The following is a 20,414-nucleotide window of genomic DNA, read 5'->3' on the forward strand; positions in this document are numbered from 1 at the left end:
CTGGGAAAATGAGAGTGGAGCAGGAGAAGCTGCAATGAATCAGGCACCCAAAGGTACTCTTCTCTAAAATAAATTCCCCACTCCAGGGAGTTCATGGCAAGGCAGCTGGGTTTGACTTCATGGCTCACTGACTGGTCTGTGGGAACAGGTCTTGAGAGAGAAAATTAGAGCCCAAATTGGCCTCAAAGTCCCTTTATGATCTCATGGCCCCCATCCCTCTGCTCCCCTTGGAAATGAAGCCGGTTTGCGGCAAAGGATGTGCTGCAGGGCATCACCTGAGGTCCATTGGTACCCTCCCAGGGCTCGATGGGGCACAGCTTAGAATCATAGAATTATAGAATCATAGAATCATTTAGGTTGGAAAAGACCTTCAAGATCATCAATTCCAACCATCACCCATGCTCACTAAACCATGTTACTAAACCATGTTCTGGAGTACCCCGTCTACGCGCTTTTTGAATACCTCCAGGGATGGTGACTCAACCACTTCCCTGGGCAGCCTGTTCCAGTGTCTGACAACCCTCTCAGTAAAGGAATTTTTCCTAATATCTAACCTAAACCTCCTTGCCACAACCTGAGGCCGTTTCCTTTTGTCCTATCTCCAGCCACCTGACGGAAGAGACCAGCCCCCTCCTCACCACAACCCCCCTTCAGGTAGAGAGCCTGGTGTCACCAAGGGTGGGACAGTGTCCCAAATCAGGGTGTCCATGGCAGGACCCCCAAGTAGGACTCATCCACCTGGTCCAGAGGCATTTCTTCCCCTCCAGGGCTGGTCCTGGGACCCCCTTTACCCCTGTGCAGCTGCTCCATGTCCCAGGTAAGGGACTGTGAGCTCCAGTACCAGGACACCCCAGGATGGATGGATTGGGGGGGGGGGGGGGGATCTCCAGGGCATTCCCGGGGGAAAGCAGCTCTCTGGGAACCCTGGAGTCTGCTACGGACTGGGGGAGGTTGGATGCAACGGGGGTGGCTGGTCCCAGCCCCAGGCAGGTGGGCTGGCTCCTGCCCGGGTCCCATCCTGCCCCCCGGGGCTGGGGGGGGGGGGGGGGGGGGGTGGTTTAAGCCGGTCCCAGCCCCGTTCCCAGTCCAGGGGAGGGCGGTCCTGCCCCGGTCCTGCCCCGTTCCCAGCCCCGGGGAGGGCGGTGCGGTCCCACCCCCATCCTCCCCGTGTGTGTGTCCCCCCCCCTGTTGCCCGGCTCACACCCGGCGGCAGCGGCGACCGGGGACCGGGAGCTGAGGGGGGGGGTGGTGGTGGTGGTGGTGGTGGTGGGCTGGTGGGGGGGGGGGGGGGGGTGGAAAGAAGGAGCCCCGGGCATGGAACTGCCTCCGCCGGCTGCTTGAAGGGAGCGGGACGATCGGTACGGAGCTGCCCGGCACGGGAACCACCGGCTCGGGCATCGCCCGGTGAGCGGGGGCGGGGGGGGGGGTGGGTGGGATACGGGACCGGGGAGGGGGGTGAGTGTTCTGGCCACGAAGGAGGGTGTGCGAGACCTGGGTGGGTGATGCAGGGTCCCCACGCACCCAAAGCAGAGAGCGGGGCAAGGTAAGGGCAGAGCTGAACCCCAATTCTCCTCCTCATCGGGGCGGGGGCAGCTCACGCCTCCCCCCCGTACTGACACTAAAACTGACCCCCAAACCCCCAAACCGACCCAAAGACGAGGTGGTCGGAGCAGCGGTGGGCAGCGAGCCGCTGGCACGGGCCGGTGTTGGCATGAACGGTTCAAGCCGGGCACTCGAGGGAGGCTCCTGGGCTCCCTTTGCTCCTCTTTGCCTGAATTATTTGATTGTTTATGCATTAATTCCCAATAATGTCTTTTGCCGCTCCGTTTCTCCCTTCCCAGGGGAATTCGCTGGCTGTTTATCAGGGGTTTCCTGTACACACCTCTGGGAAAAGCCACGGAGCTGACTCGCCGCTTCGCTCCGGCTTGTGTTTTTCCACCTCTTTGCATGCTGAGGTCCCTGTGTAATTTATTTGGGGGTGTTTTAATTTGCACTGGGATCGGTGACACTCTAGTTTCAAACCTTTTGACTTCTTTTAATAGCTCCTAACCCACAAACACCTTCTTCCCCAGAGCTGGGCACTGGGTGGCATCACTGCAGGAGCAACTTGAAGGGCGAAACCTCTTATTTCTCTTTCTGTTCCAGTTTTCTTATCAGCTTATTGCAAAAACCATTTGGCAACCTGCTGCCTTCCTGTGCACGAGGCGGGGAGAAGCAAACCCCGCTCCCGGGGGGCCACCGGCGCTGGGGAACGGTGCCCCCGGCACAGGGCTCGTGGCTGCTGAAATTGGGCCATTTCATTACCACCCGGCATGTGCCCCCAGTTCCTCTTCCTCATTTACACCCAAGCAAAGGGAACTTGGTGGCTGATGGGCTAAGGAGCTGCACTGCAAAGGGGGAGACCCCGAAATATGCTGCTGAGCCCTGGAATGCAGCTGCATGCCGGGGCTTAGTGGGTTATAAAACCCCGAGAAGTATTTTTGAATGTCCTGGCACTGAGTGGCTTTACCCTGTCTCTGCCCGATGTGATTTTTATCTCTGGTTGTTGACATAAAGCCAAAGCTGTGAATCGTTCGCTGGCAGCGGAGCGTGCTGCCGGCCTCGCCGTTGTCCCTCCTTAACTCTGAACATCCTCCGTTAAAGCTTTAACGGGAACCGGTCCACAAAGCAAAGGCCCTTTTGCTCCCACAGGATGCTCCTCATAGAGGAGCAAATTATCCCCCAAAGTCCACCCTGCATGGGTTCTTCTGGGATTTGGTGCTGCTTTGGCTTTGCAGTAACTGCCGGTGCTGTGGTCGAGCCGATAATTGTGTTATCCCCAGTCTTGGATGCTGGTTATCACCCAGACAGAGAGAGTGCACTTGGTTTTGCTGGAGGCGTTGTGGTGTTGATGGGTGACTCCCTCAGTTTGGGCAGGAGGCTGTTAGGTTTCTGTGGAAATGTCATTTCTCCCAGATACAGGGCTTGTAGGGTGAAACAGTTAACAAAAGCAGGTGATCGACCAAGAACTCTTCTCCAGGTCTGACCATTTCTTCCTCCAGCGAGCACCAGAAAATCGTGGAGGGCAAAACCAAAGTCAAACTCCTGGTATGAAAACCAGCACAGGGCTCCTTTCTATCTGCAGGAAGCCTAAAGGATGTGAGCACCCTGTTTTCCCCCTGTGATAAATAAAAATCAAGATTTGGGGGCTCACATAAGATGTGCCTCCAACCCCGTGGGTTGCTGCAAGGTCTCCTGGAGGGCAGGTGCTGTAGGGCTGTAGGGAAAAAACATGCAGGGACCATCACCTTTGCTGTAGCACCAAGGGAAATGTTGAAGGGATTAAATATTGGCCAGGGTGATTTTTGCTCCCAGCAGGATCTGTCCCCGGAGACCTGCCGTGCTGGGAATCGAGTCAGGTTCAATCAAACGAAGGCGTCTTTAATTATGCACGAACGCCGGCACCGATGGGTTTAATCGAATTCGCTCTAAAGCCACAGCTTTGATTAATCTGGATGGACTTTCCACGATGTGGGAAAAGGCAGGAGATTTTGGTACCACCTGGGAAGCAGAGGCTTGAAGGGGGATTGATTCAGGGAAGAATTCAGGGAGTTTCTCCAGGGAAACCAGAAATTCCCAGAAAAAGTCATTTGGCTTAAAGGAAAACATTTTATTTGATCTACAAACAAGGTCATAAAGTTCTTTTTAAGTTATTATATCATTTATCCAAACTCCCTCTCCCCTTTCTAGCTTGGGTAAAGTTACTGAAAAACCCTCTAGGAAACCAAAAGTCCCCCAGAAAAAATACTTGTCATGGAGAAAACAAATTTAACTGTGCTGCTTCTCAGCCTGGGGGCAGGAGGGGAAACTGAGTCACAAGGCTACTTCAGTGGAGCAGCTCTGTTTCTTCCAGCCAGAGCGGAGCTGCCCAATGCCCTCCAAGGTGCTTTTTGGGGGGAAAAGAAGAGAAACACAGATTCTGTGCAAGGTTATTTTGGGAGGAGTGAGGTTTTCTGGCTATTTTTGGGGTGGGGGAAGGGGTAAGTCAGACCCATGGGGGTTAAAAGAGGGGCATTGCCTGGGGCTCAGGGCAGGGAGGTGGGTAAAGCCCCTCAAGCTGCTTAAAGCTTGCTTTTGGGTGTCTCGGAAATGTATCTTGGCGGTATCTTGCCTTGGGATGGCTGAAGAGAAGCCCCGGAGAGCGGTGGAGAGGGTGGGACCGGGACGGCTGGGGATGTCCCCAGCCCATGCTGGTGGCCAGAGCAAGCCTGGAGGAGAAAGGAGCTGAAGGTCACCAGGGCAGAAAGGAGCCAAATGGAAAGGGCAGATGAAAACCAGGCAGTTTGGCCAGGGTCAAATTTCAGCCTGGTCCCATCTCACGTTTCCCAACCAGACAGGCTTGGTAGCATCCAAATGCGCCATCTGTTTGCTTTTGGTTGTGGAGAGTTTCAACCACGGTCCCAAAGGAGAGAAAAACGATGCCAGGTCGTTTGCTTCCCAGCGTCTCGAGTAGTTCCTGATCTGGAGTGAGGATTTTGTTGAGTCTATGAAATGCCTATAAATTAGGGCAGGGAAAACACCCACACTCTCCTGATGTCTGTTGCAAAGGAGTTGGTGGGGAAGATTCAGTAAATGGATCGTGGTTTCGACCTCCAGCGTAAAATGATGGGAGCTGCGGTCACAGTCAGTGCGACTGGGTTCGATTTCCCAGGGATTTGCACCGGCAGAATGAAGGGCTGCATCTGTGAGGTCCTGCCGGTAAATTAATCCACATTAATTATTGGGGAAGGTCAATTAAACCTCATCAACCCCCCCGTGAAAATGCATTCATCTCAGCCGTGATTCGGTTGCGCTTTGTTTGCTTCCGTGACTTTGCTTCTGCTGGCAGGCTCCCAAGCACAAAACACCGCGGGATGGATGATGACCTCTTGGGATGGCACCAGGAATGCTGAAAAGTGGGGCAGAAACCAGGATTAAAGCCCTTTACTCAGTGATTCAGTGTCCAACCCGTGGTCCCCCTGTGCTGGCCCTGGGTGCTGCCCATCCCTCGACTGCCCGTGACCTTCTCCGATGACAGCCCCCTCCTTCCCCATATTGACTCATCTAAATATCCCCTGCCTGGTCATGGTAGATACTGTTACGGGAGCATTTTGGGATGCTGCCATCACACGCACATGCCTGTGGGTATATATATTTGAGGGCATGTGGCTGCCGGGATTGTAACACCAGTCTGCCTGGGCTCTTTTCATCACAGAGCTCCTCTCCCGTGCTTCCTTCATCCACTGTAGCTGAGGGTACCCGTTTTCTGGAAAAAAAAAAACCCACGTCCCCTGGGATAAACACGTCCAAGGCCACACTGCAGAGAGACATGGTCCAGCGGTTGCAACCAGGTTCATCCAGACCCGACACGTGGTCCAATATGGAGGAAGCTGGTCGGGGCGATGCCCTTGCTGTGCACAGGTAGCTGGAGGGCACCTAAAAAGCTGTGCGTGCTCACCTGCATTCAACACCAGAGAAAAAAACCTCCTGCCATCACCCTGGGAAGGGCTGGGAGAGCTGATGTAGCAGATGCAGGTGGTCCTCACCAAAGCATCGTGGTGGGTTTGCTTTTGGTAGTCACAGGAGCATTTATCCTGCTTGGCATCCTCAGGGGTTGCTGTTGCTTTCTCCCTAACCCCTCATCCCCGCGGGGGGCTCGATGCATCACTGTAAGAGCTGGCGTTCGTGCCATCCAGCCCGTAGGCAGAGGAAAGGGCAGCTGCCAGCTTTTGTGCCTTCACACGCCTTGGCTGGCTGTGTCCTCTGCGGCTCGCTCGCTGTGGATGCAACGGGACCGGGGGCGAGGGGGTGGACTGCAGCCATGGCCCCGACAGACACAGCAGGTTTTGTCCTAGGGATTCTGGACAAAAGTAGGGGAAAAAAAAAAAAAAAGAAAAAGGCTTTTGCATTTCCAGAAGGAAAAGGAGGGAGAGCATGACGGCAAGGACAAGGCTGCCTTGTGAGCAGGGTTTTGTCTCCGTGATTACCCCATTCAAGCTGACCAGAGAGCCCTGTTTGCTCCTTGTCCTGAAGATGGAGATGTGCATCTTGACACATCCATGGCTGCGGTATGGCCTGGGGCAGCCTGTGCTGCCCTGAACGCTGGAAGAGATTCCCCACCTTGGCTTATGGATGGGTTTCAAATGCTGGTTGGGTTTTCTAGATGGGTTGCAGGAGCCTGCAGGGGGGGTGGGCTGGAAGATGGGGTGACCTTGCCCCCATCAGTGCTTCAGAGCTGGGGGATGGGTTGTCTGCAGGGGACAGAGGGGATGCAGATGTAAAGGCACAGAGAAACCACGTGCGAGGCTGAAGCCTCTGGAGCTCTGTAACCCTTCCCTGTGCCTTTTAGGGCACCTTGTGTGGCTTCTTTCGGTCGCGGTGGCCTGTCCAACCCATTTAATTGGCTGCCAGGTCTGCGGGCAACCTCCGTCTCATTGGCCGCAGATCTCCAAAGCTCAGAGGGAAGGAAGAAGTTGGGGAGAAGAACAGCTGGAAAGTGCTTTCCCTTTTGCCGGAGCACTGCCAATCCTCTCCATCTGCAGGGATAACCCTGTTGCCAAGGACTTGAGGGAAGCAGGATGAAGGGTGATGGGGCCAAAGCTGAATGGGACACAGGAAAAGCAAAACTCTGGGGCCAGGAGAGAGCACGATCAGTCCTGGCTCCTCATGTTCATCGCAGAGTGGTTCCCAAAGTTATATTTGGGTTCTGGCAGATGTTGCAGATTAGTCAGGGTGTGAGCGTGTGTGTGGTTTCTGCCCACATCCTTGGGAAGCGTGAGCCTCGGCCAGCGCTGCTTGTGGTCTGCAGGGGCAAAGCAGCAAAACGGGGGAAACATCATCAGGGATCATGTCTGTACCATACCTGGACAGGTTGTTTGATCCAGTCTCTGGAGCAAGGACTGGACTTATCCCCATGTGATAGGCTGGAGGCATCACTTCACCCCTTCTCCATCAGCTATGAGTTGTCAAGGTGCTTTTTAATGCCATAGTGCTTCGCTTCGGTAAGAGATCATCCAGGTTGGCAACTTCTAGGAGACCCTCATTGCCTCCTTCCCTACAGGATCTGAATTGGAGGTAGGCGCAGGATAGCTCTGGATCGTTTTGTGCTTTTCTGCAAGAAAGGGCATGCCCACGCTGTCCCACAGCATGGTGGCATCAGGTTAGAGCTGAACCATTTAGCTGAGAAGGCTGGTATTGCTCTTTTCCACCTAAAATCATGGGGAGATTTGGATCAGGGTACATCCCATGTACTCATTCAAAGAGCAACTTTTCTCAAACGTTTTCTCCTGCAGTAGCTCCCAGTCTCTGAGCTCCCACGCTGGGTTCATCTCCCTATATCCCTGTTTCCGCAGGCTCCCCATGACAGGGTACAGCACTGTGATCAAACCAGCCTGTTTTACGGGAAGGGAGGCAAATGCATTTTAATTCGATTCCTGGCTGATGGGCTTGCTGAGAGATCATGTGTCAGCTGGGTCGTGGGCTGTCCCTGACACACAAAAGGGCCCTTGTCCCTCCTGACAGAGACAGTGCCGTTCTCTGTGTGTCTGCAGAGACTCTTTCAAGTCCATTTTTCTCATCTCAACTGGCCATTCCCATGCATAAAGCAGCTTTGCACAAGCATAGGCAGACTTTCTGGGGGTGAAGCTGAAGGAGCAGGTCTCAAGGCCGGGAAGCAGGACCGGCGAGATGGCCACCATCGGCCCAACACTAAACCCATTAAAAACCCGTCCTCATCATGAACAGCCAACCTAGGCAGGGCCCCTGTGGGGGACAACGTGCTCCCTTTGGCAAGGTCTGATTACAGGGGCCTCCAGACATTGTGGTGGTGTTTGCTCTACCAGAAGGAGCTGAGGACCTCTGAAATCAGGGCCCTGCCAGTCACAGGGATTGCTCACTGAAGAACATGGTTCCTTTTTCTTGCCCGTTCTGCCTGGGGTTTAGTAGGACCCACCTTTCATGGTGCTCAGCTGAGTCACTTCTCGTGGATGGTTAAACACAGAATAGAGCATCTTTCCTGTTCTGTAGCGCCTGAGACCAAGTTTCTGTGTGAACCTGGTGGGAAGGGTCGACTGGGATATCGAACTGGCCTGCAGGAGATCCGAGTTGGACTTCCAGGTGTGGTCTGGGATTTGTTAGTGACTTTAGAGCAGCTTGGTTCCTCCTCTGTGCTCCAGATCCAAAATGAGGATAAATAAACCTCCCTTCATCTGCTTGACCATAAGTCCTCCATGCTAGGGACTACCTCAGTTGTGTCAACACCCAACTCAATGAGGCCATGGTCTTTGTGGGCATGTGGTGTGCTGGCAGGAGACCTGCATTGCCACCTCTCGAGTCATTGTCACCTGCACTGAGATGGCACTGCCTGCCAGACGGCTTGCCGTGCTTGCAGGTAGCTTTTGGATAGACACAGCTAAGTGTTGTTGGCAACCTTGACAGGAGGAGAAGGGAAGGGTATAGTAATAGTATATAGTAATAATGACAGCAAGGGCCACACAATGTGTCACAGTGTTGTGGCACAGGCATTTTCTCATCTAACCCACCTCGTCCAGGGACTCCTTACCTCCGTGTCCTTACAGCCTCTTTGCTTTCCCCCCAGGGTGATGGCGAACCTAACAACTCCTCCAGCCTGGACCAGAGTCATCAACAGCTCCTTAGACCCAGGGGGTGCAGGAAACAACGCCTACAAGTGCGTATTTGTTGAGGACTTCAAGTATGTCCTGCTGCCCGTCTCCTACGGCATCGTGTGCGTGGTGGGGCTCTTTCTCAACCTGCTGGCCCTCTACGTCTTCATCTTCAGGATCAAGACCTGGAACGCCTCCACCACATACATGTTCAACCTGGCCGTGTCCGACACGCTCTACGTGGTCTCCCTGCCCCTCCTGGTGTATTATTACGCCATGGGGGACAACTGGCCCTTCAGCGTGGGCTTGTGTAAGATAGTCCGCTTCTTGTTTTACACCAACCTCTACTGCAGCATCCTTTTCCTTCTCTGTATCAGCATCCATCGATTCCTGGGCATCTGCTTCCCCCTGAAGTCACTGCAGTGGGGACATGTTCGCTACGCCCGGAGGGTGTCAGTCATCGTGTGGGTGGTGACCGTCGTGTGCCAGTCGCCTGTGCTCTTCTTCGTCACCACCAGCGTGAAGCGTGACACCATCACCTGCCACGATACATCCAGGAAGGACCTCTTTGGCCAGTTTGTCATTTACAGTTCGGTGATGCTGGTGCTGCTTTTCTGCATCCCCTTCCTCATCATCATCGTCTGCTACTGCCTAATGGCCCGGAGGCTACTGCAGCCCACACGGGGGATCTCCCGGCTGTCCCGATCCAAAAAGAAGTCGGTCAAGATGATAATCATCGTCTTGGTGGTCTTCATCGTTTGTTTTCTTCCTTTCCATGTCACTCGTACCTTGTACTACTCCTTCCGGAGCTGGGACTTGAGCTGTCAGACCCTCAATGCTATCAATTTAGTCTATAAGGTGACTCGTCCCCTAGCTAGCACCAACAGCTGCTTGGATCCCATTTTGTATTTCTTAGCAGGACAACGATTTATGAAGTTTGCAGGCAACAAAATGCCAGGGAAGCCTCAAAATGAAATGGCACTGGGCATTGTGCCTACCAGTCACCTGGGAACCAGTGACAACGTAGACATATTATCCAAGGAGGTGAAATCCTAGCTCTGCTCCGGCACGGGCAGCACCATCTCCGCGACAGAAGGTTTTATCCCAGCTATGAAGGGAGGTCAGGATGCTTTGGGGCCTGAGGCTTTTGGTGCTTGCGGTGCATTGGCTTGCACCCACTTCAGCATGGTCCGTGTTAAATGCAGTCCTCTGCTCGTTGCTGTTTCAAACATATTTTTTCAGGAAGATGCTGCTGTGGTTACACACACAAACCCCATATCTCTGCCTCGTCATCCAGGCCTGCCTCTCCTTTCAATGCTGAATGGCATCTCTCCACCAGTGAGGCTGGGTAACCTCTATCATGGTGGCCAAATCTGCTAAAAATATCATGCCATGAATGTCTTAGATCCTTTTCTAAAGCAGAAACTTTGTGTGAAAAAGGTCCCTCTAAAGAAATCCATCTGCCTTTCTCCAGATTCCCTGGCAGAGAGGTAGCAAGAGTTTCTATATGCCTTGGCAAGGGAGGAAAGGCTTTTGGCTGATGAGGACAGTCAGCTGCGGTTCTGCTAAACAGGTTGATGAAAATGTCAAGTGCAAATACCACCCGCAGCGGGAAAGGATTTCCCACAGCTTTGCATCCCTGAAGAAGTGCTCTCCCAGCTTCAAGTCCTGGCATCTGCTGGCAGAGCCGGGAGGGGACTCCTAGCTCCTGTCCAAGGGCTGGCTTCCCATTAAAAAGGGTGCTGGTGGGCCTTCCATCCTACTGGAGTATACCGGTACCATCCCACTGGAGTCTACTGGTACTATCAAGCAAGTCCCCTGTAGTTTTCTCCAGTGGAGTCAACAACTTCCAAAAGGTCCATTAAGTGCTTCCCAACAGCAACATTCACCCTTAAAAAGCTTTTAGGAACCCATACCTTTCTTTCAGCTGCTAACTTTAATAATCATCTCCAGCTCATTAAGATTTAGGTTAAGCTCTCCAGGTCTTGTTTTTAACCCCCTTAGTAGTGACTCATGTTTCTAGAAAGAAGCGAAGACCGTTGCTCATCCCCTTGGCTGAGTGCTGCCACATCCTCATTGCTGCTCGGAGGTGATGCCCTCTGGGACCTTTAGCAGCTTGCTGTGACCCAAAATGCTGCCCAAATGTTGCTGTCTGGTCTCCTCATAATCCCAGTGCTCCACTGAAGCCAGTCAGCTTATCCCTTACTGACAGTGTGGACCTTCCCTGGGAAATCTGGCAGCACTAAACCCTGGGTTTAGGAGCCATACCAATAAATGTGGTGCTAAGCTTAACCCCAGTCCTGTCTGGATTTGGCCTTGCATCCCCCATCAGCCAGGACAGTTCAAAGTAAACTGGAGAAAATATCCACAAAACACTTCACCAGAAGGTCCACTTGGTCTTTCTTTCTGTAATTGTTGGGTTAGACAGCCAAGAGCCCAGGTCCACGTTTTCCTTGCCCAGCCTTGCCACGAGGATGCTGATTCCTCACCCCAAAAATGAAAATTGCTTGTTCTGCAGCACTGGACAAGTCATTTTTGTAAAAGCAGCCTCGGGTCTATTTTAGGATTAGACAAACACATTTGATCCTGGTTTAGACCGATTCCTCAGACGTCTTCTTATTTTCTCCCATCCCTCTTTCTTATGAAGTGGCTTGGTGGAGATAAAGACATGCCACGATGTAACCAGCGGAGTTCAGTCAGGGGTGACTGGGACCATTCAGGGTTAACTGGGAGGTTCCCGTGGTCCCGGCTCAGCGGAGCCGTGGTCCCGTGCAGGGCTCTTGGCCCAACCAACAATGTCACAACCACAGGAGGCAAAGGAGGGGACTGTTTCAGCTCTGAGCACCGTCGGCAAAGAAAAACAGCACATTTGTGGGGTGGTTCATCTCATCCTTGAGTGAACTTTTAGGACAGGGTTGGGTTAAGATAGGACTTGCACCGTGGCAGCACCTTTTTTTCCTTGTGCCTGTGAAGGAAGCTTGACTTTATGAGGAGGGTCACGGCATAGTCACCGGGGCGAGACAAACAGTTGGGAGAAATTAATTCAACCAAAGCACTGAACTGGTACAAACATTACTCCAGGCCAGGTCTTGCGTGGTCTCCCACACTTGCCAAAACCCAACATGAACACCAAGTAACGTGCTCTGAATAATTCAACAAAAATGTGCTCAAAGTTCATTCCTGCTTGGTGATCCCACCTTTCTCCAAGCTGGCATCAGCCAGCTTCAAACCACCACCTTGGGCAACACTGCCAGCCCCACCAGGGGGGTCCCTTTGTGATCCTGATCCCGCACAAGCTAACGGCACTGTTCAGACGCAGAGCAGTTGGAGAGGTACCAACTGGAAATTTATATATAGATTTTTTTTGTTTGTAAAAGCACTAACTTATACTAAAAAAAAAAAAAAAGAAGTGGATTTTGTGACAATGACTGTACATTTTTATTTTTGTAACATGCAAACATCTCAGATTTCTTATAGTAAATAAATTTATTTCTACTATGAGTGTTCTTCTGCTGTCTCCTCTGATATGTACAGAGGGCATACTGGGGATAGAAACTGGGTCGTTGAATGTCATAAATGTATTTCAGGCTCCAGGTACAGCTGTCCAGGTGTGGGCCCTCCAGCATCTGAACTCCTGTAGCAGTCTGTGGAGGAGTTGGTCACCCCAAGAGACAAGTCTTCTCATCCTTGCTCAAGGTGAGATGGAGCTGAGATGGAAAGGGCTGCTGGAGCACCCCCAAACCCAGCAGCTCACTGGGGAGAGTTTCACTGTATCTTGCTGCTGTCTCCCCTTTTCCAGAAAGCTCAGTAGCACCTGTGTTTGTCCCGCATCCTCACTTCTCAGAGATGGGAAGACCCCGAGGAACAACTCAACTGTCTCAGATGAGAACTTGCTGTGGAGACAGGTTGGAGCATCCTAGTACACTCCAGGACAGCTCCTTATAGCTGGTCAGACCAAACCTCTGGACCTCAAAAGCCACCGAGCAGGTCTTCAGTCCTCTCTCTAACCCATCCCGAGTGGGATCGTGCATCTCCTTGCAGTGTGCCCATGGGCACTGCACTGCAGAGCCTTAAAGCACTGCCCCGTAACTGCAACGGGCTGACCCGAAACCTCTGATTTACCCCTTAAAGGTCTGGCAAAGATTCAGGCAGGGTAGAAAATGCCCCAGAAGAGACCACTGCTCCTGGAATCCATCTGCCAAGCAAAACCTCCTCTGTGAATCTTGACCTCCACCTAATGTCTCTTGAATTCAATGCTTTCAGGGGGCTGATAAGCAAAACTCAGGTGCAAAGACAAAGTTCAGTTCAAAGTTCAGTTTTTCAGTTTGGGCAAAACTCAGGTGCAGAGACAGCTGTATGGTCACAAGGGCCAAAAACCCTGGTAGCATGACAAATTTAGTAGCCAATCTCTTTGGTTGTATCTCCATGGATTTGGTGGATAGCTTCTCCTACGCCACTCCTGTTGAAGACCAGAAGAAATTGCTAGATTAAGTAATTAATTAATGAACCTCTAAGTAATTGATCTCCCATCCCATAGACCACATTTTTTTCTGGTTCACCCACAGCTCACGGAGCCAGCAAACCAAGAGGTTTCACTCCACATGCTGAAACCTCTTGTTCTCAAAGGCTTCTCACCTTCCCCTACAGACACCAGGAGAACAAGGTTTCCTGAGCCTAACCACAGTCCCCATGAAAAAAATACATTTTGTGTTCTATTGCAATTTATCTGCCACTTCCTCTCTCGCCTGGTTTTTGCTGGGCCTTTCTCTGCCGACAAAATGAGGCTCTTAGGACACACTCATCTCCACTGATGAATTTATTACAAACTGTAATCAAGTCACCTTGAAATCTGCTTGGCAACAATCTGAGCAGCTCAAATTCCTTTGCTCTTATCCCAAAGCCAATTTCTCCAGCCTTCAAATTAGTTTACACCTGATCTCCCAGCCATGTCTTTAAGACACAGTAACTGCCCACATCCCTGCGGTGTGGGACAGAAGCACTTCATGGTCCCCTGCACCATGGGAGAAAGCCCTGCCTTGGTTTCTCTTTTAAAGAACTTTCCAGCCCTTATAGTTGCCAAAACATGAAGATTCAAAAGCATAAAGCCAAAGAAATAGTTGCAAGCCCCCAAATTGCTAAATTAGACATCTCAAAATACACTCTCTGAAAAACCCCTCTTGATTTTCAGCCCAGGTTTTGGAGTCCCACCCCGGGGTGAATGCGATGCAGACGAAGGGCTTGCACATGAACAGCTTTAGCTCGTGGGTTTTACAGCATCACACCCAACGTTTTCCTTCCCTTCTTCACAGAATGACTTCTGTGCAGCTCTTGCTAGCGCTGACTTGTGTGAGTCACTCAAACCCAAGAATGAGAATTAAGCAAGAATAATATCCATTGACGGGGAACACAGAGGTTGTGCAGTTACTTCAAAGAAACAGAAAAAAACCCCAAACCCTAAACCACTTTTTCTAAATACCTCTTAGCACTGGGAGCATAAAGAGAAAGTTAAGAGCATTGGTGGTTTCCCGCCAAGCAAGCAAATCTGCCACGTGGGCTGGAGGGATGCGCATTTCTGCTAGACCTTCCCAGCATCTAGTACAGGGCTTTTTCTTCTTGATCATGCCTTTCTAGGAAGCAGGCCCTTAATCTGGCAGAGACAGGCAGTAGGTCATGTTGTTACTGTAAGCCACTTGGCACGTCCACTTCTGTTTCGAGTAGTGAGTCCTGGCTTCATTTTTCTTCTGTTTTTCTTCCTTGGGGCTTGATGTTCTAAGGAATAGGTCTGTCTGGCCCTCCAAGTCATTTCTGATCTAGCTGGCCAATTCAATAGAGGGACAAAGTCTCTGCACTATTGAACTCCTACAAGCTTCATAGAAAACAGCTTGCCACGCGAAGGAGAAAGAGCCAAAGGAGTCTCACCCAACAGATCAACCTTTATATTAGACACCAGAGAATCCACACTCACTTTCTCCCATGCTACAGCCTGTGGTGGCTTGGGAAGGTGTCCATCACACCATCAATGGTGAGCGAGGAAAGGTGACAGATGGTGCCCCAAAGCCATCCAGGAGACCAATGTTGTGTTCAAAGGGAGACGGTTCCCAAATCCCACAAACTAATCATGTTATGGCAGAAAATGGATGGGCCAAAGCAGCATTTTCTTCGGAAGAAATCAAACCAGTGGGTGTTTGAAATAACACGCCAATCACCCAGCTTTGTGAGGAGTTTATTTTAAGGCTTTTATGGGTTTAATACCAATATTTGCAGACTCCTTGGCAAATAAATGCTCAGGAAAGCCTGGAAGTTTAAAATATCTTTTCTTTTTTTTCTTTCTCCCCAAATACTTGCAATTTTAAGCACTGGATAAACACCAACACCTTGGTGCATGCTTTGGGGAGCAGCTGGACTGTCACACTGCGTACGCACATATATATGCACACAAGTACACATATATAAGTACATACATGCCCACAAAGCATCCTTCCCACACTCCAGGAGAGGAGAAAGGATTGAGTCCTTGTGCCTGAGCCCTGCCCAGAGCCTGCCCTCCCAAGGGCATGGGAAAGCATGCAAAACAGCCCTCTGTAGCCCAAAACTTCCTAATTTATACAAGAACATCAACTTTTCAAACCCTCCCAGCCACCTGAAAGCTGCCTGGCTGTGGCTCATCACCCATGAAATGAGCTGCAAGGTCTCAGCTTGGTGCTGGAGGCTCCTGCCTTTGCAGCAAAGGATGTGCTGAAGCAGCCCCCCCCCCCCCCCCCCAAAAAAATAAAAACCATCTTGCCTGAGTGGGTTTTGCAGCCCCATTTGACGCTGCAGGAGATCCCCCGCCAGTTGCTGCTCCTCTGCTTATACCACCCGCTGTGAAAAGACATGTCACAACCCCATTTCCATCCCCACTCCCACCCCCAAATCCCGGGGGAGCCCTGAGGTGCCCTCAAACCGCCAAGCTCCCACCCTTGAACTTGGAAAGAAAGGTGCGGCAGAGGGGGTGTTCCAGCTGAGATCCCAGCTGGTGGGATGCCCAGTGGGAGACCTTGGAAGATGGTGGAAGATGCACAGAAGACTGCGGTCCCCATAGTGCAAAAACCAGGCCAGCATCCTGCGCTGATTTTTAATATGAAAACTATTTAGCTGAATAGGCTGAACCCTGCTGCAGCAGAGTCCTCTGCTGGTGCTAAGGGGATGTGGCAGCAAGGAGCAAGGGGTCCCCACGACCACCCCAGGGGAAAATGGGGTCACCCGTGGGAGCGCTAACGATGCCCTAGGAACACCCCAGGACCACACCAACGGTGGGAGCAGAGTCCCAGGCTAGTGATGGGACCATCGGGATGCCAGCAGCGGGTCCCTGTCCCCACGCTGGGATTTCCGCCCAGGCACACATGGCCACTCAAGGCAGGGTCCTGGTTTTCATCCACGGGACTTTCCAAGGGGTGGAGATGTTTTCTATTTGCTTTGAAGTTCCCCCTTGCATAAGCCGAGATGCAGCGTGTGAGACAGCCGGGCAATCAGCCTCTCCTCCTGTGACCTGTGGTTTTAAGGGCAAGGAAAGAGCCTGGTCACCAACTGCCTTTCATCCAGCTGCCCACCCACTGCTCCAGCTCCATCCCCATCCATGCATAAAGGCTCGATGCTCCTTTAACAAACTTTTATCCTTTTCTCATCAAAACTGGGGCAAGTGGGTTGGAAACCAGCTGGCCACCATTGGGAAAAGAGCCCAAGTGCAAGTCCAAGCACATGGATGGAAGTGGAGGCCATTTGGGATCCACGTTGGGAAGGGCCTTGGTGCATGTCCTTCATGATGGGGATTTGCCACCATCTCTGCATTTGAAAACAGGTTTATTTTGGAAGGATGTCCCTGATCAGCCATTTACCTGGGCTATGAACCTCTCTGTACAACCTCGTCCTTGACCGGACTTCTGGGCCAGCCGTCCTGGTCCCCTGAGCACTCCTGCAATGCCCTTAGTGAAGCTGTGAGCCCAGCACCGGGATGTGGGATGCAAGCCAAGCACTGGCAGGTGCCTGCAAACCTCCTCTGCTGGGATGCAAGAGGATGCAATGCCTTTCTGAAGACCTTATTTAGGTGAAGCAGCTCCACCACCCCCAGCCAGAAGCAGTTCTTCTGCTCCCGATTCGTGGCTTAGTGCATTTTGCAGCCTGGCAGCAGCACAAGATGCCACATGGGTGCCAGCACAGCCTGTTTGCAAATAGGGTGTGGGTGCAATGCCCCAGCAGAGTGGCTGTTCCTCATGGCCTGTTGAACGAGTCCATCTAGTCCCAAATGAGCAAATGGGCCTGAGCACCTTGGGATGGGGTTGCAAAGCAAGTTGTTAACTTCTGGGGGGCGGCCAGCTCTTCAATAGGATGCTGCAATTTGCAGGGCCAAGTAGAAAGGCTGCAAGAAGGGGAAGGTGCTCAGGGGATGACCACGTTTGGTTAGCAGAGCTTCTGGTCCTCCTTGGGCAAAGGATTTGACAACCTTAGCCTTCAAGCTAGGAGAAAGGAATGTTGCTGTGGCTTTCAGGGAGCGGCTGGACACCCCAGAGCCTGCTACATGTCCTCGTCCCCCTGTGCAGAACCCATGATCACAAAGAGAGGATGCATTTCAGGTCCCCAGGGATACGTATCCCACCTGAGCAGACCTCCAAGCATCAGTGGAAGGCACAGGAGACCAGTTGCTCCTCTGCCAGCCCTATGGGAAACCAGGGGATCTACTCTGGCAAAGCCACCTGCGTTGGTGGCACCTCCATTGAGGTAGCTGCCTGGAGTCCCTCAGAATAGGGTCAGAGACAATCTAGGAAAGGGATCTGTGGAGGTCTTAAGTCCAACTCCCTGCTCAGAACAGGGCTGGCTCCAAAATCAGAGCATCCTGGACATCACTCAAGGCACCCCAGAGCTGCATCTCAAAGGGGGTCCATGAGTGCATGACCCAGAAATGCCTTTTCATCTCCACTGGCTTTCAAGAAGGCCTGGCTGGCCACTGTTAAATGACACAAATTGCCCCTAAAGAGCCTCTGCAGCACCGCCGGGGCCCTGTGCTCAGCAAGATGCTGATACTTCTATGTCTCACCCTTCTAGCATCCTCCCAGGATTAGCTCGCAGGGCTGAGACTTAAAAATAATCCATCGGGGGCAGCGGGTGGGTGGGCATCACAGTCACCGCACCATCACTAACGTCAGCTTCCCCAAACCCATCTGCACGCCGATGCTGGCCACAAACTCCATCCGGCACGCCGCGGCTGCGTGAAGGCATCCGAGAAACCACAGGGGTTTGCCAAGGAAGTATCAAAAGCCCTGGAGCAGCCTCCCCGCTGATGCCTCCCCATCTGTTCTTCGTTAGGCAAATGAGCTGTGGGCTCCTGGCTGGGTGGTCTGGGCTTGGGGACCCCTCTGTGGTCGGCTCCTGGGGTGATACACTAGCAGTGGGGAGCAACGACAGTGCTGGGGTGTGTGTGTAATTTTTGGAACTGTGGGCCTGGATCGAGCAGCATCCGTATAGATGATGCCTCCAGCCAGGGCTGTGGGCAGCGGCGCACGCCTGTGTCCCATGGCACCGGTTCCAGCTGGTGATTAATATCTCACTGTCCTGAGCCTCATCCAGACTTTCTGGGATCATTTCCTAGAAATTCATCATCCCTTCCCAGGCAATACTTCCCAGATGTTGCAGACCATCTCTGCGTTTCGCCATCTGGCTGGTGATGCGAGGCTGTCCTCTCCACAGCATGAAGCCTGGAGGAAGAACAGCACTTTATGACAACCCCTTGCAGCATCGAAATCACCCTCATCTCCAAAATATTTCCATTTTTTGTCCCAATTAGCAAAGGACTCCTGAGTTATGGTAACTCCTCAACCATCTCCAGAAGGCAGCTGGGTTGAAACGTGATGTAAAAATTAATTTGTAGCAGCTGTTCTTCCCCCTAGTTGCCCATAGATGGAGGAAGAGAGCTTCACCCCTTTGGGTTCCCTCCTTCAGCGATCTGCTTGATGAGGTTGCATGGTGTTTTGGGGCTCTCCTCCTCTCTGCTTTGCCCCATCAGATGCTCGGTTTGGGTGTTTTAATGCCAATCCTGGGAAAGACGTTGGCCATGCGTTGTGCAAGACCCTACTACCCGATGCCATGTGAACCCACATGGAAGAGATGGTCCCTCCAGGAGCCCACATACCCTCTTGAGACACTCAAGATGCCGCAAGAAACGCGGCCCCAAGATAAGCAATGGTGCCAGGATAAGCAAATGCAGCTCCTCCTGGCTACGGCTGTGCCGGTCCGTGGGGCAATCCAGGACCCATCTTCTGGGTACACATCCCATAGGGTTACTCCCTCACCACCCTGACCTGGGTGGCCACATCCAACCCACTGGTGGGCATCCCGTAAAAGAGCTGCTTTGGAGGAGTCAAAGTCCAAACCATGCCAGTGATGGTGCAATGATTAATCTGGACATTCATAGCCCAGGGGCATGGATCTGGCCAACGATGTCCCAGGAGGCTGAGTCATGCCAGGTGAGCACCACAGAGAACCAGGGCTTGATGGAGAGAAAGATTTCTCCCAAAGAGTTGTTCTGCTGCTCAGAGACCAATATTAGTTTAGGATGGAGATATTCTGGGGGGAAGAACTCAATTCCCAGAACATGTCATAATTTTGGGAGATTTTAATTCTTTTCTTCCAAAATGGAGCGATTTGTTTGGGAGGCGTGGAAGTATTCCCTTCCCCCTTTTCTGAGACAAAGCACTTGACTTTTCACTTCAAAAAGACACTTTTTCAACAAAAAACCCACTCATCTTTTTTTAAGTGAGCAAACCAAAATAGGCAAGGGTTAAAAAAGCCCAACAGAAAATATTCGCTTTGACCTCCCTTTGACCGGGATCATGTTTTCCTCCCAAATTTTGGTTCAACCACCCAGTCAAAAAATGCCTCCTGCCCCAGCCTCGCCGCTCAGGCCGGCTTTGTGGGTTTTGTCCGGTTGCGAGTTAATGGGATTATTGTGAAACTGGTGGATGCATGCTTGACGTCGACCCTGTGTGGGAGGAGGAATCAGTTAGAAGACTGTAAGAGACCCAATTTAGTAGGAAAAGAGCAAAAGAAAGACTTTGTTGCTTCATTATCCCGCAGATAAAGCATTCACAAAAGCAGAGAAAGATAAAGCAATCCTTTTCCAGTAAGAGCAAATGTTTACCCTGCACGATGCAAACTGACCCCAGGTAATCTCAAGTTTAACGACATGGTTTAATACCATCGAAAAGGGCCTCTTTTGTATTTCTCAGGCTGCCATCCGGAGATGTCCTACCCTCCGGGGGATTTCCTACGGGTATCTGAAGAGATCCTGGTAACGGCAGTGACACTTTTTAAACATGTTGTGAAATATGTGTTATATATAAATACATAATTTTTGTGTGTGTGTTGTGCATTTTTTTATATATATATTTACATAAGCCCCAGCACCCCATCGCTGGCAGAGGCCACTGGGAAAGGGACAGGGGTAAGGAATGAGCAATGTGATACCTGCTCTGAATCACGCCCTGCTTTTGTGGCTGCAGGATTTTGTGAGACAGAGGTTGGGTTACTGTACTTTATAATCTCCGGAAAATTTCCCTGCCTTAGAAACTTTTCCACTTTTATTACTTCCACACATTGCCCTGCCTCCTCCATTTAGGACACTGGGTGGGCGATGGAGGATGAGACCCGGCAGCTGTCACCCCCATGCTCCATCTCTTGGCGATGTCAATATGGGTCTTGGACAGGTCTTTTACACCCATGAGGAGCAGAATAATTACTGGGGGA

The 20,414-nt window shown here is 51.7% G+C and overlaps 1 protein-coding gene across 2 annotated transcripts; it reads left to right on the top strand.

The window, feature by feature from the left end:
• Positions 1 to 1,294: 1,294 nt before the first annotated feature.
• Positions 1,295 to 12,131, top strand: P2RY2 (purinergic receptor P2Y2). 2 transcript variants are annotated; one of them, XM_049822972.1, is made up of 2 exons: positions 1,295 to 1,404; positions 8,615 to 12,131. In XM_049822972.1, the coding sequence occupies exon 2, from the start codon at positions 8,619 to 8,621 to the stop codon at positions 9,693 to 9,695; it is 1,077 nt and encodes a 358-aa protein (XP_049678929.1). In that variant the 5' UTR covers positions 1,295 to 1,404; positions 8,615 to 8,618; the 3' UTR covers positions 9,696 to 12,131. The 2 variants fall into 2 exon arrangements, with proteins under 2 accessions (XP_049678929.1, XP_049678930.1); XM_049822973.1 differs by having other exon boundaries at positions 1,298 to 1,358.
• Positions 12,132 to 20,414: the final 8,283 nt, after the last annotated feature.

The sequence above is a fragment of the Accipiter gentilis genome, chromosome 19 (genome assembly GCF_929443795.1).
Source record: "Accipiter gentilis chromosome 19, bAccGen1.1, whole genome shotgun sequence".
NCBI classification, from domain to species: domain Eukaryota; kingdom Metazoa; phylum Chordata; class Aves; order Accipitriformes; family Accipitridae; genus Astur; species Astur gentilis.

What these genes read in the sequence shown, in the direction of transcription:
- P2RY2 (XM_049822972.1), top strand. Translation starts at nt 8,619, where the DNA reads ATGGCGAACCTAACAACTCCTCCAGCCTGGACCAGAGTCATCAACAGC.